Genomic DNA, 19,679 nt, shown 5'->3' on the forward strand with positions numbered 1-19,679 from the left:
AAGCAGCTCTCGCCGAAACACTGAACCCTTCTCCCGCAGCCCCGCCAGCCCTGCCCCACGCCCCGGGACCGGAGCCCAGCCCCTAACCAGCTTTAGCACAACTTTGTGGTTGGCTTTTGTTTGTGTGTTTGGGTTTTTGTGTTTTGGTTTTTTTTTACCTTAAATCTTGCTTATAGAAGGGTCCACTCTGGATCTCACACTTAGAGATTGCTGGTTGTAAATCCAGATGCTTTCACAGAGTCTTACTCTCCCTGAGACCTGGGGCAGGTGGAAGGTTCAGCGCATATGGAAGTTCTCCCTGGATGAAATTCATTATTGTCTTCATTTCTGTGTGCTTGTGAAGGGAGAGGAGCCTAGAGTTAAAAAAAAAAAAAAAGTACTGATTTTGTCACCCTTGATTATTAATTATTTCTAAATACGGCAACAATAATTTGGGGTAGCCTTTTTTAGCGTCTTCCTAGCATAGCTAGGCACACTTGCTGTTTTAGGATTCAAATGGTTATGGCTTTATTACTAATAGATTATGTCAGCACAGTATCATTCAGGTCATCAAGACTGAGTGTACAGACACATGCTTTTCATGTTAAACATCTAGAGTTGCATTATGCTATTTGCATGCACATCGAGTGAGTAGAATTCCTGTCATTGTTAAGATACAGACTGTATTTAGCATAGATCCATTTAATGATTCATCACAAGTAACAGGAATCAATTTATGCTTTGTCCAAAGCCAGTATACAACACTGCAGTGCAGAGAGTGCATTTGTTTACTGCAGACTTGGAACTGTAGCAAAATGGAGAAATCCAGAAGCAGGTAAGCAATAATAAGATGCTACGTTGTTAAAGACATCAGCTGTATGTATATATATATATATATATATTTATTTAATTTTTTAGTTATGGCATCTTAAGCATTCCATGGGTTATTAACCAGAAGGTGTTCCTCTTAAAAACACAAAACAACAAACACACCACCCCCAAACCCATCGTGAAACACAACTTTATGTGTGTTTACATTATCATAACATTCAAATATAAAAATTATGTTCTTGAGCTTGAGGTAGTTGACTGGAAAGTATTATGTTTGGATATAGTTCTTGGCCAAACCACAGATATATTCTGTGGTCTTAGTCGCTTCTCTTCCCATGCTTTTATTTTCTAACTTCACAAGGGAGACATGATCCTTCTTTGAGTCCTTTTTTTTTTGTGGTTACTTGCCACAAATTCTCGTAGACAGGGGCTGTTGTCACTGAATACGTGTAGCACATATTGCAAAATGTTGCAAATTTAGGAATAATCTATTAAAAATTACTTATGTTGCAAAATCATCAGGTATTCACGTGCCTTAGACTGTAATACAAAACTTTTACATGTTCTACCAGAGCTTGATTTTTTGACTACATTGTCATTGCCTACGGTCAGACCAGGTTTGCCTTTGGAGCAGATTAGATGGTTTTAAAGGGGATTGGGCCTAATAGACATATATAGGAATTTGTGCTGAAAGCTGTTTTGCAGAAATTTAAAAGTGCCTGAAACTGTTCTTCAAAAGTGCATACAGTTGCCTTAACTGCACATCTTGACATGAACAGAATTCTTTCATCTGCCAGATGGTCCCCATGTCTGTCAGAATACATTCGAACAATATTTTATAGAAGAACAAGAATATATATCTCTCTCACAAAATATATGTCTTTTTTTCTTTCATTAGCTTTGTTTTAGCTCTTCACAGCTTGCTGGAACAAGCCAAAATACTGTAGTTCCTCCTATGAGGTGGGGGTTTTTGGTGTGTGTGCAATGTTTTTGTTCCCCCTTGCCCCAGTGATCTGTTGTTAATACTGTGAGGGGTTATTCAGCTGAACTCCTGAAACTTACTACTATGGATTGTTCCAGTAACTTGGTGAAACCAACATTTTTTCTGGCCACAGCCATGTTTTTCCTAGCTCAATTCAGGTGATTATTAGGGTCAGACTTCAGACTATCCTTTTCTGTTGTCTGTTAGGGAGTTCAAGAATGTGTTTGTGGTTCTACTGTGCAAATTTTCAGGGTGGTGGCAGTATTTGTTTTGGGAAAGAAGCTTCAATACAACTGGTTCAGCAAGTTTTATCTGGTTAGATTTTTTTTATCATTCTTGTTTTCAGAAAATCACTGAAATACAAAATACTTAAAACTCATAAAAACATACTAGTTATTTTTCAGATTAGAAGTACATGTGAAAGTGAACTGTATGATGGAAAAATATGCCTAATTTTGTTTTTTTAATGATGAATGTGTAAAAACAGGAAGGGATTTTTAGTTTTTTTAAAGACGAAACACATTTAGTTAAAATATGAACAAAACTAGGAAAGAGTTCCTTGTAAAAGAACTGTGTATGTAAGTGCATTTCATGATAAAACAGTAAATTCTTACTTCAGTTCCCTAGTCCTCAAGGCAGTTTTTCAGCAATGGACGGAATACCTTGATATGTTTGAGAATAAAAGGCAGAAAACCATGTTCAGAACCTTCTCTGTAAAGGCACATGGCATGCACACACATGGGAGGGGAAGCATTTTCTGCTTGCCTTGAGGAAGCAACTTTAAAATTCCAGATAGTGAAAAATGCCTGATAAGGAGACAATAAATGGTTTTAACATTTTGTAGCCGTCAACTTCTATATGTGATTGTATACCTTTGTTATAGATTAATTTATTGAAATAATGCCACTTCTTTGCAGTTAATGTAATTGCAGCCAAAAATATTTCTTCTTGCCTTTTAAGTTCAAAATCTCTGAAGATTCATGAAACTCGACAGCTACCTAGGCATCAGATGCATGCAACTGGGCAATCTGTTGCTCCTCAGTCTGCCATACATCAGTTTCAGGATAGAAGTCATGAGGATCTGGATCAAGTTGGGTATACCTGGCATCAAAGAAGAAGGTTAAAAGAATTCCGAATCAGGTGATAAGTACAAAACATAATTCTCACTGAATGGGGCAGGGGGATCAGACCTGAAGTCGTCTGGTTTTAGTAGTACAAGTGTGGGCTAAGGCAAGGGTTTTTATTCACAGACATGTCAGACAGTTCTGAAGATGTCTTGTGGTAACTTGACGACAGGCACAGTCAGATTTCATACTTTTTTGATGTTTAATTTAAAATTTTTAAACGGCTATTTAACGGTGTTTTGATAGGGAACCGCCAGGTCTAATGACTTAGTCTTGCCCTCCTCTTGTGTTTCTTTACTTGTTTCGTTTGTTGAAGGGATCTTGACAAAGGTGGGATGGTAATTGTTTAGAGATGAAAAGCCTAGTATTTGTTGAACAAGTGGAGCTGATCTAGCAGCTCCGACTTGCTGAAAGAGGGAGGCCCTGGTCATGGCTGTGTGCTTTAATTAATTACCTTGTGATGTCATTGGTGCTTATTGGGGCTCTCTGTGTGCCAATTAACTCTTAAATCCGTTTGAAAAAAAAAAAAAAAAGTGATAGAATAACAATCACAGATTAGCAAGTTGAACTGGTGCTAGGAGAAGCTTGCTGAGAAGTAAAACTGCAGGGGGGAGGTAGGAGGATCTGCTGGTTTCAGGCAGCGGTACACATTGGATTAAGTCAATTATTCTGGCAACAAGTCTGACAGAGCTGGTTGACTTCAGGGAAACAGTGATGTTACAGCTTCTAAATCACAGAAAGGCTCCCCAGTTAAACAGCAACCTGCTCATTAGTATCACTGGGTGTGAGTGGGCTGCTTGGAAGACATTTCAGCTGCCTAGGTTTCCTAAAGAAGTATGTCCCAATTAGTCTTGCAATGATGCTTGGGCCTCTATTTATGCTTGGTGAATAGTCCTGTTAAAGGTACTGATTTCAGGGTGTAAATATTTTGTATATGCATTTATCTCTGAAAACCAGACCCTTAGTTTTATTGCTGAAACAAGCATAAAAATGCCTATTTTTACTGCTGCATGGGAGTTAACAGAGGAAGACTACAAAAGCAACTAACCTTTCCTTATATTCCAGATATCTAGCAAGGAAATTCTTTGATCTGTGGGCAAAAAAGACATTTGGACAAGTTGTCCCTTCCAAAGCCAGGTAGATAAAATTACATAAACCAATGGTGGGGTGTTTTGTGGGTTTGTTTTCTTTTTCTCTTTTTTTTCTTTATGGATTAGTGCTGTACCATTAGGCTAAGAGAGTACTGGCTGCCAAAAAACTGTTTCGATGTCTTTTGAGATCAATTGAAGGTTTCCATTGAATACCCTTCTTGCTCCCACTTTGTTTTTAATAATCATGGTTAAACTTTGCTAATAAAAGTCATAGGAATTGTGGTTGTCTTGATGAAGTTGAACTGTATGTGCATATAACTGATGGGGTATGATTGTGAGACCTCCTTTAAATTAATCATTTTTCAAAGTTATGACTAGAGATAGATCCTGAAATTCAGTTCATTTTACTGTTTGCACTATTGTTCTTAATGTATATCTATATATGCTTTCTATCTGTCTGACTTTGAAATCTCTGTGGCAGATGATTTGATTCTGTTAGTGTTCTGTCAGCTACTGAAAATCAACACTTTGATACTCTTTCTTGTTTTGCTTTAATTTTCATGTTCATTCTTGTTTGACCACACCCTTGGGAACTGAAGCAGTTCCCAGTGGAAAGACCTGCATTTGTTACCGTCAGAGTAAGATCAGGCCCTCAGTTATCCAGTTTCATTGTGCTGGATCAAATATATTCTGACTGTGTCTGCCTTAGTTGGCAAACGGAAATTGTCCTGTGAACCTTACCATTCTTGCTATCCCGTATACTGAATTTGCTCTTCTTTGGTGTAAGTTAAGGATAGTGATTTTTGTTTGTTTGTTTGTTTTTTCAGGAGGATGAGTGGAAACACATTTTATAAAGTTCAGCAAGGAAAATAAACAATAATTAATTGCCTTTTTAGACATGAGTGTCCCTATAGTTCTCCATAGCTTTTATTTGCAATGTTCTGTTAATGCACCAAGTAAAAAAAATAATGTATAGCTCATTTTTCTTTTTTTTTTTTTTTCTTTTCTGCTTGAGTGCTTGGAATGACTTAGCAACTTGGCCTGGGGTAGGTAGTTATGAATTGCAACTTGTGACAGGATTCATATGTGTTTCACTGAGGGACCTCTAGGTATTCTAGACTTAATCCTGTTGTTGTTATAGACATGACCAATTACATTAAACTAGTGGGATAGCTGTGATCAAAGGTTGTGGTCTGAGCTTGTAGTTTTTTTGTTTGTTGGCTTGTATGTTTTCATGGGTCCTTCTGTTTTCCTTCTCTCTATCACAAATACAAAGAGATGAGAAATTTTTTAAAAGTATTTGTACTCCAGGTGATGAGAATTTCCAGTTCTTAGGCTGCTGTCCAGGTCATCTTGACCACATGGAAAAACGTTTGAGAGAATATTTTGAAGTTAAAAAAAACCCCAAACCAAACTTGAAGTAGTAGATTATGACTCATTATTTTTAGTTAGGTGATCAAAATCCTATTTCCCTCATGCAGACCCTCCTATATTTGAATTTTTAGTTCTTCACAATTCATTTGAAATGTAGCTTCACTTCTTAGCTGGTTAGGTATGTGTTAATTAAATTTGGGTATAAAAGCAGAGACTGTTTTACTGAGGTTGAAGAATTTGAAGATCTAATGTGACTTGTGAATCCATTTTGTACATGGCTTAGCATCTGTTGGAAGGAGAGGGTACGTGCAGATGAACAGCTTCATTTTCAGTATAGATGATGTGTAACTATTTGAAGTTCTTAAGCCTATTTAAATGTTCATTGGGAAGATTTTAAATTTGGGATGACTTAAGATCAACATGCTGTTTCTAAGAACAATGGAAATATCAAAGCATTATAAAATCTGAAGTAACTTTTGTATGTATTTCTATACATAAAATATTTTGTGTTAAAATAACAAAGAAAAAATATAGCACGGAAAATACATGTATCGCTATCAACTGTGCTGGTTGTTTGAGTAAAACACAGAACTGAGGATAAAAGATGCGAGTTACTTGTAGGGCTGAAGTCAACTGGCATTCTGATACTTGGCAAGTCAGTTAACATCTGTCTTGATTTAATGTGAAGTATTTACAGTCAGTAAGCTGATTGCTTCTTGTCATGCTTTACAGAGTCTTGGAATAAAATGTCACAGTAGGGTCATGTTTTTTAAATGCAGTTAGATGCTGTTAGGCTAATCAGACAAGGCTGGAAAAGAGGTAGCATAATGTTCATTAGGACTAATTTGTGGTCCACCTGGAAACCTGTATGAAGTTTCCCATGTCCAAATCTTTCAACTGTTTAGATGCTTTTATGACCAGAAGGTTCTTCAAAAAACTTTTGGAGAGTGGAAGGAGTCGTGGACTGTTTGCAGAGAAAGGGAGCTCAGCCTCGGAGCAGACAGCCGTTACAGGTTTGTGAAATGACTTCCTATGGTGTGTGTACAGCAGTATGGGAAATTCTCCTCAGGTTCTGAAGGAGTTATCAGTACCAATAAGCAAGTTACATCAACAGTACCTCTAGGTCAAGAACAATGTCTCAATTGCTTATTTTCATATTTTTCTTCCCCCTTTCTTTTTTTGTTGCTGTTGTCTTAGGATGAAGACTAAATTTCCTATCCAATATATCTTTAGAGTGCAACTGAGCTTGAAAAAAATCCTACTTCTAGACATCAGAAGCTGTTTCACTGAATGGTGTGTTTTTCATTTTTCAGGCATTCGCTCCATAATTTGATATTCAAGGCTTGGAGAGCCTATGTATGTCAGCAACAAGGAAAGAGGAACAAATACTATGTTGCAGAGTCCCATGGTGAGTGAAGTGATGGTAACTACCTTTATTTGGGAATATACTGAGATGGAAGTTTCTAAGGGAAATATGTACAGAATCTCTGTCCCTTGTACATGCTCGCAGAGTGACCTCCCTCACCTCATGGAAGTGTAATGTTTTTAGGTACAGATGGTTGTGTCTAAAGCTGGCGGGGAGGTTCTGTCTGATGCACTACTTGTGTAGCTATATAGTTATTTAGGGATGCCAGTGAATAAGCTTAAGGGCCTCTCCATCTGCTCTGGATTTCATTGTTTGTTTTGAGGGGGGGTGATTTGGTTTGGTTTTTGGTTTTGTGTTTTGTTTTTTTTGTGGTGTGGGTTTTTTTAAATTTATCACAATATGTCTAGATATTTTTTGATAAACTGTGTTACTGAAATACTCTATCATCTGTGGCTACAGAAATTAGATAATAATTCCCTGTGGTATTAACTGCACATATTTTATCAGTATTCACTATTCCTTCCAGCTTGTGTCTTGCAATTGAAAAGAAGCCCAAGCTTTTAAAGTGCCCCATGTCTTATAGTGTAGATTCTTTGTTCTGACATGATTTTGTCCTGCTGATGAAGTTGCCTACCTTGGTTGCAACTTTTTTTTGTTTCGGGGAGTAGCCCTTTCCCTGAAGGAGAGGATGACCCTCTTTTGAAGATGATACTGTGGTTTTGTTCTGTGCTGATTTGCAAAATAAGTTAACTGGTCCTCTTGCATATGAATGTAGCCTCAGAATGTTATATGGATTTGCACCTTTGGAAACAAACTGATAGGCTGTCCTGATTTCCTTTCTTACTGAGGCAGCGTACTTACAGAAGCAGCTGTGTGTTACTTGGTGGAAAAGATAGAAAGGTGACCTGTTTTAAGATAACAATATTTGATTCACCAGATCACAAGGAAATAAAAAAACTTGTGGTGTTTTTTTTAGTATAAGTGTGAAGTGGCATAAAATCAATGATGTTTTTTCAAATAACTTCAGTAATGTCAGTTCTGACAAGCCAGACTGTTGTGAGGAAAAAGTGCAGTGCACTGCATAAAGTGGTAAACTGGAATTTGTGACACCACTTCTGTTTTTAGCAGTATGACCAGCCTGCTAAATAAACTTGGCTTGTTTCTGGTTGATTTCTCTGCTTGTCATAGAGAGTAACTCTTGAAAAGCTACTGATGAACCTGATGAACTTTTTTTTAAACAAACCAAAGAAAATCCTGTAATTCTTACCCAATAAGGTTGTTACGCTGAATGTTGTTATACAATTATATACCCTGTAAGCACTGAAGACAAAGCAATGCCATTGTCTGATAATTCACGCTGCTCTGAACAAGTGGCATGATGCTGTCAGCGTTTCAGAGATTCTTGCCCGTGTGACACCCTCAGCCAGGGTGGTCGGTCGCACCCGCGGCTCTGGTGGATGTTGTTTCAGGGTTTCCCACGAGGTGTCACTGCGGGTTGCGAGGGGACAGGAGGTCGGGGACAAGTGCTGTTATAGAGTGGTGAAAAAATGCCAGATTCTTGCATGAATTTAAGATGCTGTCATTTTTTTTGTTGTTGTTGTGCACAGCAAAGAAGCAAAGATTGCTCAGGACCTGGCAGCACTGGCTGGTTTATGTTGATGTTAAAAGGACGAAACGTGTGATGCACTCTGTGGCACTGGCATTCAGGGAAAGAAGCTGTTTGCGGTGAGGCAGAGAGGCTCTGAGCATAAGGCCACGGTCTCTACCTGTGTTCTGTTACACTTTTTGTGAAGTGAATTTGTTATGTTTTATATATTTTATATTCCCCCCGCCCCCCCTCCCCTTTTGGTGTGTCTGCTTGTCTGTCTCTGAATTCTTCTGGTATGCCCATAGACTTGAATTTAAAGATTGTTGTTCATACCTTTGTCCAGTGAGAGGAAGGTGATTTCTTGCAGCAAACTATGGAACCTGTGTTTGAGCATGTCTGTAACATTTTTTTGACAGCATATCGTGGGCAGTGTGGAAAAGACAACACTACCAGATCTGTACTGGACATAAAATGAATATTTTGGCTCTGCAGCATTGGGCCCAGAGCCTGCAATCTCGAGTAAGTCCCGGGAGCTTCAGCTACTACAATTTTGAATGTTTGAGTTGCACACATGTGTGATTAATGTTGCAGATTAATAAAAAGTAGGCCTTATACTCATTTGCTTTGCAAATTGCAGTACTTATGATGGAAGAATATACTAGAAAATGAGGAAATGGAATAAAGCTGCATCAGGGAAAGTTCAGATTGAACATTAGGAAAAGGTTCTTCACTGAGAGGGTGATCATGTTCCACCTGGGAAGTGGTTACAGCACTAAGCCTGGCAGAGTTCAAGGAGCATTTGGATGATGCTCTTAGTCATGTGGTTTAGTTTTACGCAGTCCTGTGAGGAGCAAGGAGTTGGGCTCGGTGATCCTTGTGGGTCCCTTCCAACTTGAGATATTCTATGAAGGTCAAAACAATTTTTTATAAGAAGAATTTCTATACAATAAATCTAGACAAAGCAAACAGGATCTATGGCTTATATTTGCTAGGAAGAAGACTGTCCAAAGCAAATATTACTGTCTTTTACAATGCTTGATGATAATGAAAGTATCAGAGTTCTCTCCACCAGAGAAACTAGCCACAGGTGGTAAATAAGAGGTGGAAGAAAACAGGTGCATGAGTTTGCAGGTGTGGCATTTTGAGCAGGGCATGAAGGGTAGTTGCATCCAGCTCTCTAGAATGCTGAACTCCACAGAGGTCCAATCTGCTGTCCCGTTAGGAGGCAAGATTGCACTGGTCAGCTGTTTGACATCACCTTGTCTCTTTGTAAGATAACATTTCTTATGTCCTAATGAATTTCTGTGAGCATGTTTAACTCTTATTTTGGGATAAGAAAATATAGTCCAGCATTTCATGGTCTCGAGAGGCTGTCAGCTCCTTCAGTAAATTGGTCATCTTGGCTGAAGTGAGACCAGCATGGCTTGCTTTCTTTCACTGGAACTATGGCTTTTTGTCCATTTGATTATAAGATGTCAACACTTGCCTGTTTGAGGCCAGTATTCTACTAAGGAGATAAACTTGTGACTTGGGAAATCTTATCATATCTCAAGATGTGTTTCTCTTTTATATGAAAATACTCTGAAAGCCCAAAAAGTATTATTTTGGCCTTTCAATGGAAAAAGTGCAAAAGTATAAAAAAAAACCCAAAAGGTTGATATTGGCATTCTTTGTTGATTGACCTTTTTTATGCTGACATTCCTTTGGCATTTGTTTGTTGTTTCCCAATCCCCCTGCCCCTTGTGGGGAGGAACCACATTGCTCATGGCTTTCACCTTTAGATTTTACATGGAATTTCCTATTGCCTGTGTGTTCTTCCTCTTCTCTTCTTTGTTCTACTTCCCTAATGTGCCCTCCCTCCTCGATTGTTCTGTCAGGCTTGGTTGCAGTGGCGAGAGCTGTATTTATACAGCCAGAACGACAAGCAGAAGGAGACTAGGGCAGTAACTCACCATCAGCACTGGGTGTTGAAGAGATGCATGGAAGCATGGCTGGGATATTTAAACCTCCACAGAGCAAAGAAACTTCAGAATGGTGAGTTAGGACAGAACAGGGCTCAGCCCCTTTGCTTTAGGGCACAATGATATTTTTTTCTATTCTAGGAGATCCTGTAATGTTTCTGCTTGCTCAACAGATGATAAGATGCAACTCGGACTGTACACTGCTGCAGGACTGGATAACTAAAGTTATATATGAACTGTTGGGAAGTTCATCTGCTTTCCATGTGATGTAAAAGAAAATGCTTTACAGTTCCCCTGACAAAAACTTGCACATTGCGTATTATATTCTGAGATATCTGTGAGAAGGACATCAATCACTCTGTATGTGGATTTTCTTGATAATCAGACAAATCACAACTCATACAGGATGGTAAAGATTATTACACCAGTTGTTTTGTTTTTTCCCTTGAAGTCACTGGAATTAGTTCAGACACTTGTGTGAGTTGCCCCTTGGTAGGTGGTAGTGGAAAAGAATCCAGCTTGGATATCTGGGAACCAGTCATAGGAGTATGCTGAAATGTAAACAGGCTTGTGTATGTTGAACAAGTGATGCATTGTCTTAACTTCCTCTCCTTAAGTCAGTACAGTATGTTACTGCTTTAAATCTGCCTTTGTGATCAGTAAGAATGTACTCCACAGCTGAGTGTTACTGTGAATTCTTACTTCCATTTTTTCAGTGTTAGAGCTTCTGTCACTTCATGTGATGGCCTCATCTGATACAAATGAGCCCAGGATGGAGCAAGTCATGAGTAATCTGTGTGTTTGTTTTCTAGAGCTGGCCCAAGAGCATCACCAAAGCAGATTAGTCCAGCAATATTTCTCTGATTGGCGGCTGTCATGGAAGTGCAGGAGAAGAATGCATGCTCACAGAAAGGATATTGAAGAACTAGCAACAAGGATTGCCTTATGGAGAGTCTTTGCACACTGGAAGCATTGTATCCAACCTGTATTTAGTCCCTAGCAGGGACAGGTTAAAAACATCCCCGTGGGGGGAAGATCTGGTTAATAAGCAGTAATGTTGTGCAGTAGCGTGGGTGACAACAAGCATGCTATCATTAGAAAGATGTATATAAGGCCATACTAACAATTAATAAAACTGTTGTAATTACAGTATGTTAGCCTGTTGACAGCTAAGAGCCTTAAGAAGATAATTTAAGATTGGGAGGAGCTCCTTACTTAACAGTAAATTGGAAGTGTATTGTGATAAGCCAGCAAAATCTAAAAACTTGACTATAATCAAAACTTGCACAGGTAGCAGTGATGGAAATTCAAATATTGAAGCACATTTAGATGGAGGTCTAGTGCCCCTCTGTGGGAGAAGGTTGTGTATGTATCAGGATAGTTGTTTCTGTGTAGAAGATACTTTAACTCAGTGACAGATGTTGTACTGTGTGTGGAAGAGACTCGACAGTGTGGGCTGGCTGAAAAACACTACAAGTATCATCTGTTGGTAAGAGCGCTGTTCAACTGCTGTTCACATGGAACCCTGCTCCACTTCGGCCTTCATAGCTCTCGTTTGAATACTTGCTACTACCACCAGGATCTGCACCTGCGGCGGCTCCACCTGAGCGCTGTCAGTGGCAGAGGCTGTGGAGAGAATTCAGATACTTCTGACTGGCAGTGTCCTTTAGTACTAACAGGGGTGTGTGGGTGTTAAGTGTGGGATGCACCATTTTCTGCCATGGTGAGTTGGGATCGGGCATCAGGTTTCTAAATTCCAACTGTTCTGAAGTCTGCCAGTTGAATCCAAATGGGGAAACGGTGTTTCTCTCCAAAATAGTTATTCTTCCAGTTGGGAAACTGGTGAAGTAGCAGATTAATCTGGATGGTATTGAGCTACCATGTTCCTTGGCCATCTCAGCATGAGATTGCATTTTCCCATTGATTTTTTTTCTTCTTCTCACCAATTTTCTTCTACCCTAAATGTTTCTGTCTGCTTACACTGTTTTGCTACAAGAATTATTTTTTCCCCTCTGTAGTAATGCATATATACTTTTTCACATGAGTCCAAATTGCATATGCAGGTAGTTAAGTGTATTTTTGTTTTATTCTGTTTTTTTTAAAAAAGGATAAATTCTTGGAGGCTATCTGAAAGGTGAGCACAAGCAAGGCTCCAGCATTTTTGGAACTGAATTATTTTTAAGTGTAGATCAGTACCGATCATCAGAGCAATGGCAATAAACGTGTTTGGATCATAGATTGAAAACATTAATGGCAATAAAATGGCAGGATGCTATTTAAGGCATAATGCTAATTACCACATTAATTGCTGAATCAGGATATTGTGGGATTGTAGACCAAAAGAACTTGTGCAGAGGACACCTAAAAGGAAAGAGGATCTTTTCTGGTTTCGATAAGGAGTAAGTTACAGGTCTTGAGCTGAAGGAGGAGATAGATTGGGAAAGATTTGGGTAGTGGTGTTGATAGCTGAGTAAGGAGTTAGATGTCTTGCAGCAAAACCCTGGGAAGGTGGAAGGAAATTTTAGTTTAGTTGGAGAACTGACAATTTGTGAGAGGAAATTGATGCATGGATTTGATGACAAGTTTATAAATCTCAGCTATTGCAAGGAGTAGCATCAAACATAGATTGTAAGGAGCGGCCAGTTTTAAACATCAGTGCTTGCTGATTTGGATTACATGAAAGTTGTGTACATTTCTTGTTACAGAAACTTGGGTTTAAAGGCCTCTGTCAGAATGTCATGAACACTCGTCTTCAGCAAATGAGAAAAAATTTGGCATACCGTCAGCATCAAGTTACAGTGAGTTTAACTTCTTTCTTTGTTCTTGTGTTAGTTTTGCTTGAGCTGTCCGCTTTCACCTACAAAATACTTTTTTTTTTTTTCCTAAATACTAATAGCCATAAAAAAATCTACTGTGGTAATCAGCTGTCAGTCTTAGATATGTTATTTATTTTCCTGTTTTTCTATATTTATGGTGACTTCTACCAGAAAAATTCATAGGAGGTTATAAAACAAGTTTGGTATATGAAACAGCGAAGGAGGGAACCATTGCAGCCTGCAATTCCAGTAGGGGATTTAATAATTTATTTGTTTGAATTCTTCTCCTCCCTTGATATTTATGTTTTTTTCATGTCTTTGTTGTTTTGTTTCAGGTGATGCAGAAGTTCTGGAACTGTTGGAAGTCCCGTTTGGAAGAGAAGGAGGAAGAACAGCAGCAGGCCTTAACATTAATGGCTCATGCCCATTATAGGTACACAGAGAAATATTAATATGAATTTGTACAATGTGGGATTTGTGGGCCTTTGGTTAACTTTTAAATCTGGTAATACCTTTGGGGGCATGATCATCCTGATGCCAATTGCTCTTGTATTTTCTATGAATAATGGACAATTTGCATTTCCTGTGTCGCTGTGAAATGTGAGAGGGTGATTGATTAAGCCTAGCTCTGAGGCTTGTTTAGATTTAAGAGCTGGAGGTTTTACTAGTAAGAGCAGTAGGTTGCAGCATGAGCACGGACAAAGCTCAAAACGCTTGCTGCCACTTTACTTTGGGGAGGAGTGAGGGGAGTTGATGGCTCATGTATGCTACCTCTGCTGTTGGAGGTACTCTAAGAGTGAAGGTAAAGCTTTTTTTTAGAAGCTAAATTTATTTAGTCCTAGGAATAAATCAACATTAACAAAGCAGCCAGAAGGCTTTTAAATTTGACTTGTGGAGTTTGGTGGGGAGTACATTTTTGTTATGACAAAGTTGGAAAGGTATATATTTGATTCTCATACTTCCTCTGTTTATTGGTGCTTAATGCCGCTTTCAGTTGGTTCTAAAATTGCAGAATGTGCAAACTTTGTTGCCTTAAAACTTTCTTGATTTCTGAGTGAAACTTAGCAGGGGAGAATGAGACCTCTACAAAACAGGTCTGTGCTGCTCAGTACAGCATGCTGTACTCTACAGTGCTCAGATCCTGGAGCTGGAGTTGAAATTGGAAACACTTCAACCACAGTGTTATGGTGCTGCTCTCAAACAAATGAAAACTGTTGAGGTGTCACCATGTTAGTATATTAGTGCAATGAGCCACATAACATTGCTTGTTTCAAAATAGGTACAGGGTAATAAGGGAAGGAAGGGAAGCTTCATTCTGCCATGCAAGTTTGAGTGATATTCTTTATCAGTTTAGCACAGCTTGCATTGGAAAAGATATTTTACTACAGCTCAGAGAACTACCTTGTTGTCTAACCAGTATCTTCCACTCAATACAATTTCTATCTCATTTCTTTTAGTCCTCCCAGCAGAGTTTGCTTTAAGTATTAAATTTTTCTTGATTAAGAGAGGCTAATACTACAAGAGTGACTGATATCCTTGGTACTGAGTTAGAGTTGATTCTTGGGGTTTTTTTCAGGGCATAATTATTGCACAAATGTCTCAAATTGCCTGATGGATTGCTATCAGGGTCACTTTGTTTTTGCTCAGATGTCACTGAAGAAATAAGAATAGTACTCTGGTTACCTATCTTACAGTCAGTTGCAGTATGTGCAGTTGGATTCAGTGTGAAACAAAGAAGATGTGCCTATAAGCTTTATTTTTGGCTCCAAGACCAGTGTGGAACTCATAAGAAAAGAACCTGGACTCAAAATGATGATACTGGTTATTTTCACAAGTGCAGTCACACCAAAATAAATCCTTTACAACTTCTGGAGTTGTCCTAATTTAAGCTTGCGGTGTGCCATTGAGTGAAATTACTGGGAATCTTTCTTCTCTAGGGGTGCTTGGCATTTCTGCTTTCTGTTAAATTAAATGGATGGTATGGGTTCTCATCACCCTTTACAATTCAACTACTAGCTTTTGTCTCAGAGTAATGATATATCTTACTATCTACTTCTACTGTCATATTATGGAGGCATAGACATGCACAAAAGTTACAAGAGTGTGTACTTGTTCACTGTTCAAATCAGAGACAGGGAATATTGATTGAGAGGGGAAAAAAAAAGAGTGTGTGTTTCTAGAGGTGCCTTAAAGGCCTTGTCTGGGCTTGTATTCTTACCCATGGATTTAGTGCTGTCTCTTCAGGTAGAGCTATGGTTTATGATGCTGTTAAAACCTCATTTTCTGTATTAAATACTAACACTCCCCCCCGCCCCCCCAAAAAAAGTGCCTTTGTTGGGAAAGGGTATGCTTGGAAATATGCTTTTACAATAAGTTCCCTCCTGGGACACTTTTTTTCTGTGTAAGTTGAGAGAGAAAAGTGGTTTTTGACATTGAATCTTCTTTCCTAGTAGACTTGGGACCTTGCACCTCTCATTGGCAGAGGATGGTCACAGCCTGTGTTCTAGATTGACGCCTTTCTGTCATCAGAAGCCTGGCTTCACAGTTGAAAAGCAAGCTGCAGAAAGCCTGTTTTGCCTTGGATATTGGCTTGCTCTTTGGGAGATTCACAAATAGGTTTGGAGGGCAGTCTGAGTAATGAGGGCAGCTGCATTTCTGCAAGCAATTAAGAGTTTTCCTGACTGGTGTGAGAGTGCAGCTGTGGTACATCAGCTTATCCTCTGGAGACAGAGAAAAGGCTCAGAGACTCAGGAGGTTAAGCTCAGTGAAAAGGAGTTGCAGCATGCAACTGCTGCAGTGTAACTTATGCCTCTCACCAGGGAAGAGATGAACAGATGGTTCGAAAGCTCTCATTGATTCTGTAGTCATACCTTGATTTCATGGGTCAGGAATGTTTTTGTGTGCAACCTTTTCTCTTTAGAAAGAGTATAAATGAAGTCCCATTTCCTGAACACAAAAGAACAAATTATAAGTGTGTTCTTTGTTCAGAGGTCCAGGGCTGCTTTCCAACTGGACCTAAGTAAAACTTCCATGGGAGCTTGTCAGGACTCAGCTTCCCTGTTGGTCTCTGATGCAAATACGTGCTGTTTCACAACTCGGTTGCTGTGTCTGATGATCAGACCTAGGAGATACCCCAGAAGAGCCATCAGCTGAGGCTTGTGACTGGCTACAGATCAAAGACATTCTTGCTGGCAACTACCAGTACCCTCCAGGAAGACTTACTTAACTCATGTTGTTTACCAACCTATAAAATTGTAATGAGCTGTCACAGCTACCTACCAAAAATTACCTGGTAAGAATCCAAAATATCTTTTAGGCCTCTTTAGACTAGAGAAGGGCTGAGACTGGCTGACAATCTAATTAGTACGCCCACATGACTGAGGTCTGAAAGTAACCGATGTAGTTTGAACTGCGTGCTGTTTCCACTGGGGTGTAGCTCAGACTTCTGGGCTAAGATGCTTCTACCATATGCTTATTCTGTGAGAGAGATGTATAGTGCTCAATCACAAACACATATTAATTGCATCGTTGGGATACTATTTGATAATGATTCTTGTGTATCCCTATGGAGAAGGCAGACTAGCAAGTATTATCTTCATCTAGAGAAAAAGAAGCTGTGATAATGAGGGCAACTAACCTGACCTTGTTCATAAAAGGCAGCATTGGTAGAATCCCTTCAGTGTTGAGATTAGCCCATGCTGCTCTTTATTATAGTACAATGTTTGTTTGTTTTCTTTTTAAATAAGAGTAAGATTTTAAAAATGTTTCCAAGGGAGGAGTGGGGTGTATTTACAGTGGAGAAGTAGTAAAAGATTGTTATATATATCTTTGTGTTTTAGGAATAAAATTAATTGGTCAGATGTCAGAATAATCTTTTGAATCATCTGAGTGAAAGCAGGGAGTTCTGATAACTTCAGAAAATTCATTAATCTTGTCTCATGTATTCTGGGTAAGATTTCAGGGGATAAATTGTTTGGTTTTTAACCCAGAGAATAATGAGAACATAGAGCTGCCTGATTTCCAAAGAAGGCTTGCATGATTTGAAAAATCAAGTAACTGTTTAAGTTAAGTTGTAGGTTGATTGGTCTTTTGACATTCATAAAATCAATGTCTCTTCTGAAGGAATTCTGTGCTGACATTCTCCTTTTTTTTCTTGCAGGAGGGTGTTGATGAGACAGGTATTTGATGTGTGGTTGCTGCATGCCTGGAAGCAGCAAGAATACAGAATGGAAGAAAAGAGGGTAAATGTAACTCTTTCACCTGGCCTTGCTTAGGAAATAGAGTGGATGATTTCTTAGTCACTGTCTGTGAACATGAGTTAGCATGAGATGGACTTGGATGTTATAAATTCCCTTTTTCCTTGTGGGAGATTAAGTCAGGGAAAACGGATTACAACCTATATTTACTAATCACCTTTTAAAGTTGTGTTTATTAATAATAGAATCAAGCTGTTATTATTAGAGGATAATTAGTCACACTTAATTAACCTACAGAGTGTGCTCTCTCACACTCTGTTCAACCTGGTTGAAACAATAATAGTAGCAAAGAGTCAACCCCAGCCTATTTAAGAAGTGCTGTGTTATACTGCCAAACTAGTTGCTTCTGAGTACGTGTCCATAAAGTCCCTTAAGGGGTCCTTAATTTCTTAAGATGTATGTATAATCCTGTAGGCTTTATATATAGCTGCCACTGCTGCCTTTTATGTGGTCCGAGTTATACAACTCGTAGTTGATGGTAGTGTGTGTGAGTGGCCTTGTGCAGATATGGCTGATTCTTGGTGTTCTCTGATTATCAGTTCTTGCAAATCCAACAGGACTGGTTTCTGGAGTTTATCAGTTCTTGGGAGTCTCTCCTCTCACAGGCTGCTTATCAGCTTGTATTTTTCCTTTCTTTAGCCTGCTGTTTTCTGGTAACAGTTTCCCCATCTGCATGCATATAGGTACCTGTAGAACATGTTCACATAAACTCACAGCAAAGGGACTTTGATGTGGGTTTTGCTGTTCAGTGTGAGAGGAGGAAAACAAACATTGGACAGTTCTGTGCATGTCATCTTTAAGGAATTGCCTCCTGTTGTTTGTAACTGGCCTGTGTCATGAATACATTGCCACCATCTTTCCATTACAGGCTGTACTTCATTTTGAAAGGCAACTATTGAGTTGCTTCTGGTGCTTCTGGCGTAGAAGAACAGCTGCACGTTTGGAGGAGCAAGAGGGCTTGGTTCGTGCAAGAGATCACTACAGTAACCTGCTCCTGCTAAAGACTTTCTGTCTGTGGAAGCAAAAGACTCAGGAGAGAAAAACAGAGTAAGAAGCTTTTTTTAAAAAGGGAGAATTATTTGGATTGGCCGTGCGGTGGCCTACTTTTAACAAAGCAGCATTTAATTCACAATGATTCTGACTCCTTATGTGTGCTTTGGAATTTGCTAGTTTTTCAGTAAATTTGCTAGTCTTTCAGTAAATGACTTACTGAAAATAGCAAGTGTGGACTCAAGTCTGTGCTAGAGGGGTTCAGTAACATGGATTGCATTATAGGAGAAATAGTTAAATTATTTTTCTTATAGGAGGCTCAAGGAGATGCAAGCCTTAAGATTTCACTGTTCAAAGTGTCTGCAGTGGACTTGGAACAAGTGGAGAGAGGTGAGAGAGTTAACAGATGGGGAAGAGCTTGAATCCTTTTTGTTACATTCGGATTGCTTTTATCCATATGGCTAGAAATTAAATTGTTTATTTTAAACAGTAGTCGTTCCTAAGCTCTCCTCCCTTTCCAGGATAAAACCAGTTCAGTGTGGGCGGAACAGGAATTGTGTGTGGAGGAGAGAAAGTTCTTTGACTTCTTGTTCACTTTTAGTGAGTCTAGGAGATTTACCTGGGAAAGTAACCAGAGTTAACATGATAAAATTGTCCCTAGCTGGTACTGTGTATGTCCTTCTCAGTGCTTCACTTAGATTAGAAGTTTGCAGCAAGGCCATGGTGTATGGTCTGTGGTCATGCACAAGTCATAGCAGACCCTGCCAGGTGACCCTTCACTTCTTTGCTGGGCCTTTTCCTTACCATGATGTGATGTACCAAATGTGCCTTGCAGCGTGTCTCAAGAATCTATGAGAAATTTTAGATTTGACGCTAGTCTGTTGGTCCAGAACCTTTAACTTGAGTGATTGCATCAGTTTTCAAGAGGATTCCTAAAAAGGGCAGGAAAAAAAGCACCTCAAATAGGCCTTTTGGAGGAATAGCAGAATGCAGCACCTATTCGAGTGAAAACTTATTACAGCAAGATAAAGGATTGATGTTTCCCCCGAGACTGGGAACAATCCTTTTTCCTCTGCTCTCTGCCGCTCTCTGTTTTCCCTCCATCGTGTGTACATATCTTTTTTTTTTTTTTTTTTTTTTCCATCAGCGTGAGAAATGGAGGAAGCTGGTGCAAGCAGACATGCACTATCGGCACACATTACTGGGCAAGACCTTGGCAGCCTGGAAGGTAGGAGGGAATGTCCTTTATTTTGAGGGACTTCTGTGTGTGTGCTTAAGTGTTTCGGTGAGCACAGAAGAGCTGTCACACTGTTTCACTCTA

General features: G+C 39.2%; 1 protein-coding gene across 2 annotated transcripts in view; it reads left to right on the forward strand.

Annotated features, from left to right (window-relative positions):
- Nucleotides 1–393: 393 nt before the first annotated feature.
- The window catches only part of SFI1 (SFI1 centrin binding protein), a 31,776-nt gene continuing 12,490 nt past the window's right edge, over nt 394–19,679 (forward strand). Inside the window, exons 1-16 of one of the 2 annotated variants that reach the window (XM_026860113.1) lie at nt 394–814; nt 2,753–2,932; nt 3,982–4,053; nt 6,287–6,394; nt 6,695–6,789; nt 8,355–8,472; nt 8,752–8,854; nt 10,213–10,369; nt 11,109–11,270; nt 11,715–11,785; nt 13,002–13,094; nt 13,448–13,545; nt 17,272–17,353; nt 18,237–18,415; nt 18,673–18,754; nt 19,500–19,586. In XM_026860113.1, the coding sequence (XP_026715914.1) occupies nt 795–814; nt 2,753–2,932; nt 3,982–4,053; nt 6,287–6,394; nt 6,695–6,789; nt 8,355–8,472; nt 8,752–8,854; nt 10,213–10,369; nt 11,109–11,270; nt 11,715–11,785; nt 13,002–13,094; nt 13,448–13,545; nt 17,272–17,353; nt 18,237–18,415; nt 18,673–18,754; nt 19,500–19,586 (1,707 nt within the window). In that variant the 5' untranslated portion in view covers nt 394–794. The remainder of the gene's footprint in view (nt 815–2,752; nt 2,933–3,981; nt 4,054–6,286; nt 6,395–6,694; nt 6,790–8,354; nt 8,473–8,751; nt 8,855–10,212; nt 10,370–11,108; nt 11,271–11,714; nt 11,786–13,001; nt 13,095–13,447; nt 13,546–17,271; nt 17,354–18,236; nt 18,416–18,672; nt 18,755–19,499; nt 19,587–19,679) is intronic. The other variant, XM_026860114.1, reaches the window with a different exon arrangement.

This window comes from Athene cunicularia (assembly GCF_003259725.1).
Source record: "Athene cunicularia isolate RWA chromosome 15 unlocalized genomic scaffold, athCun1 chr15_part1, whole genome shotgun sequence".
NCBI lineage: Eukaryota > Metazoa > Chordata > Aves > Strigiformes > Strigidae > Athene > Athene cunicularia.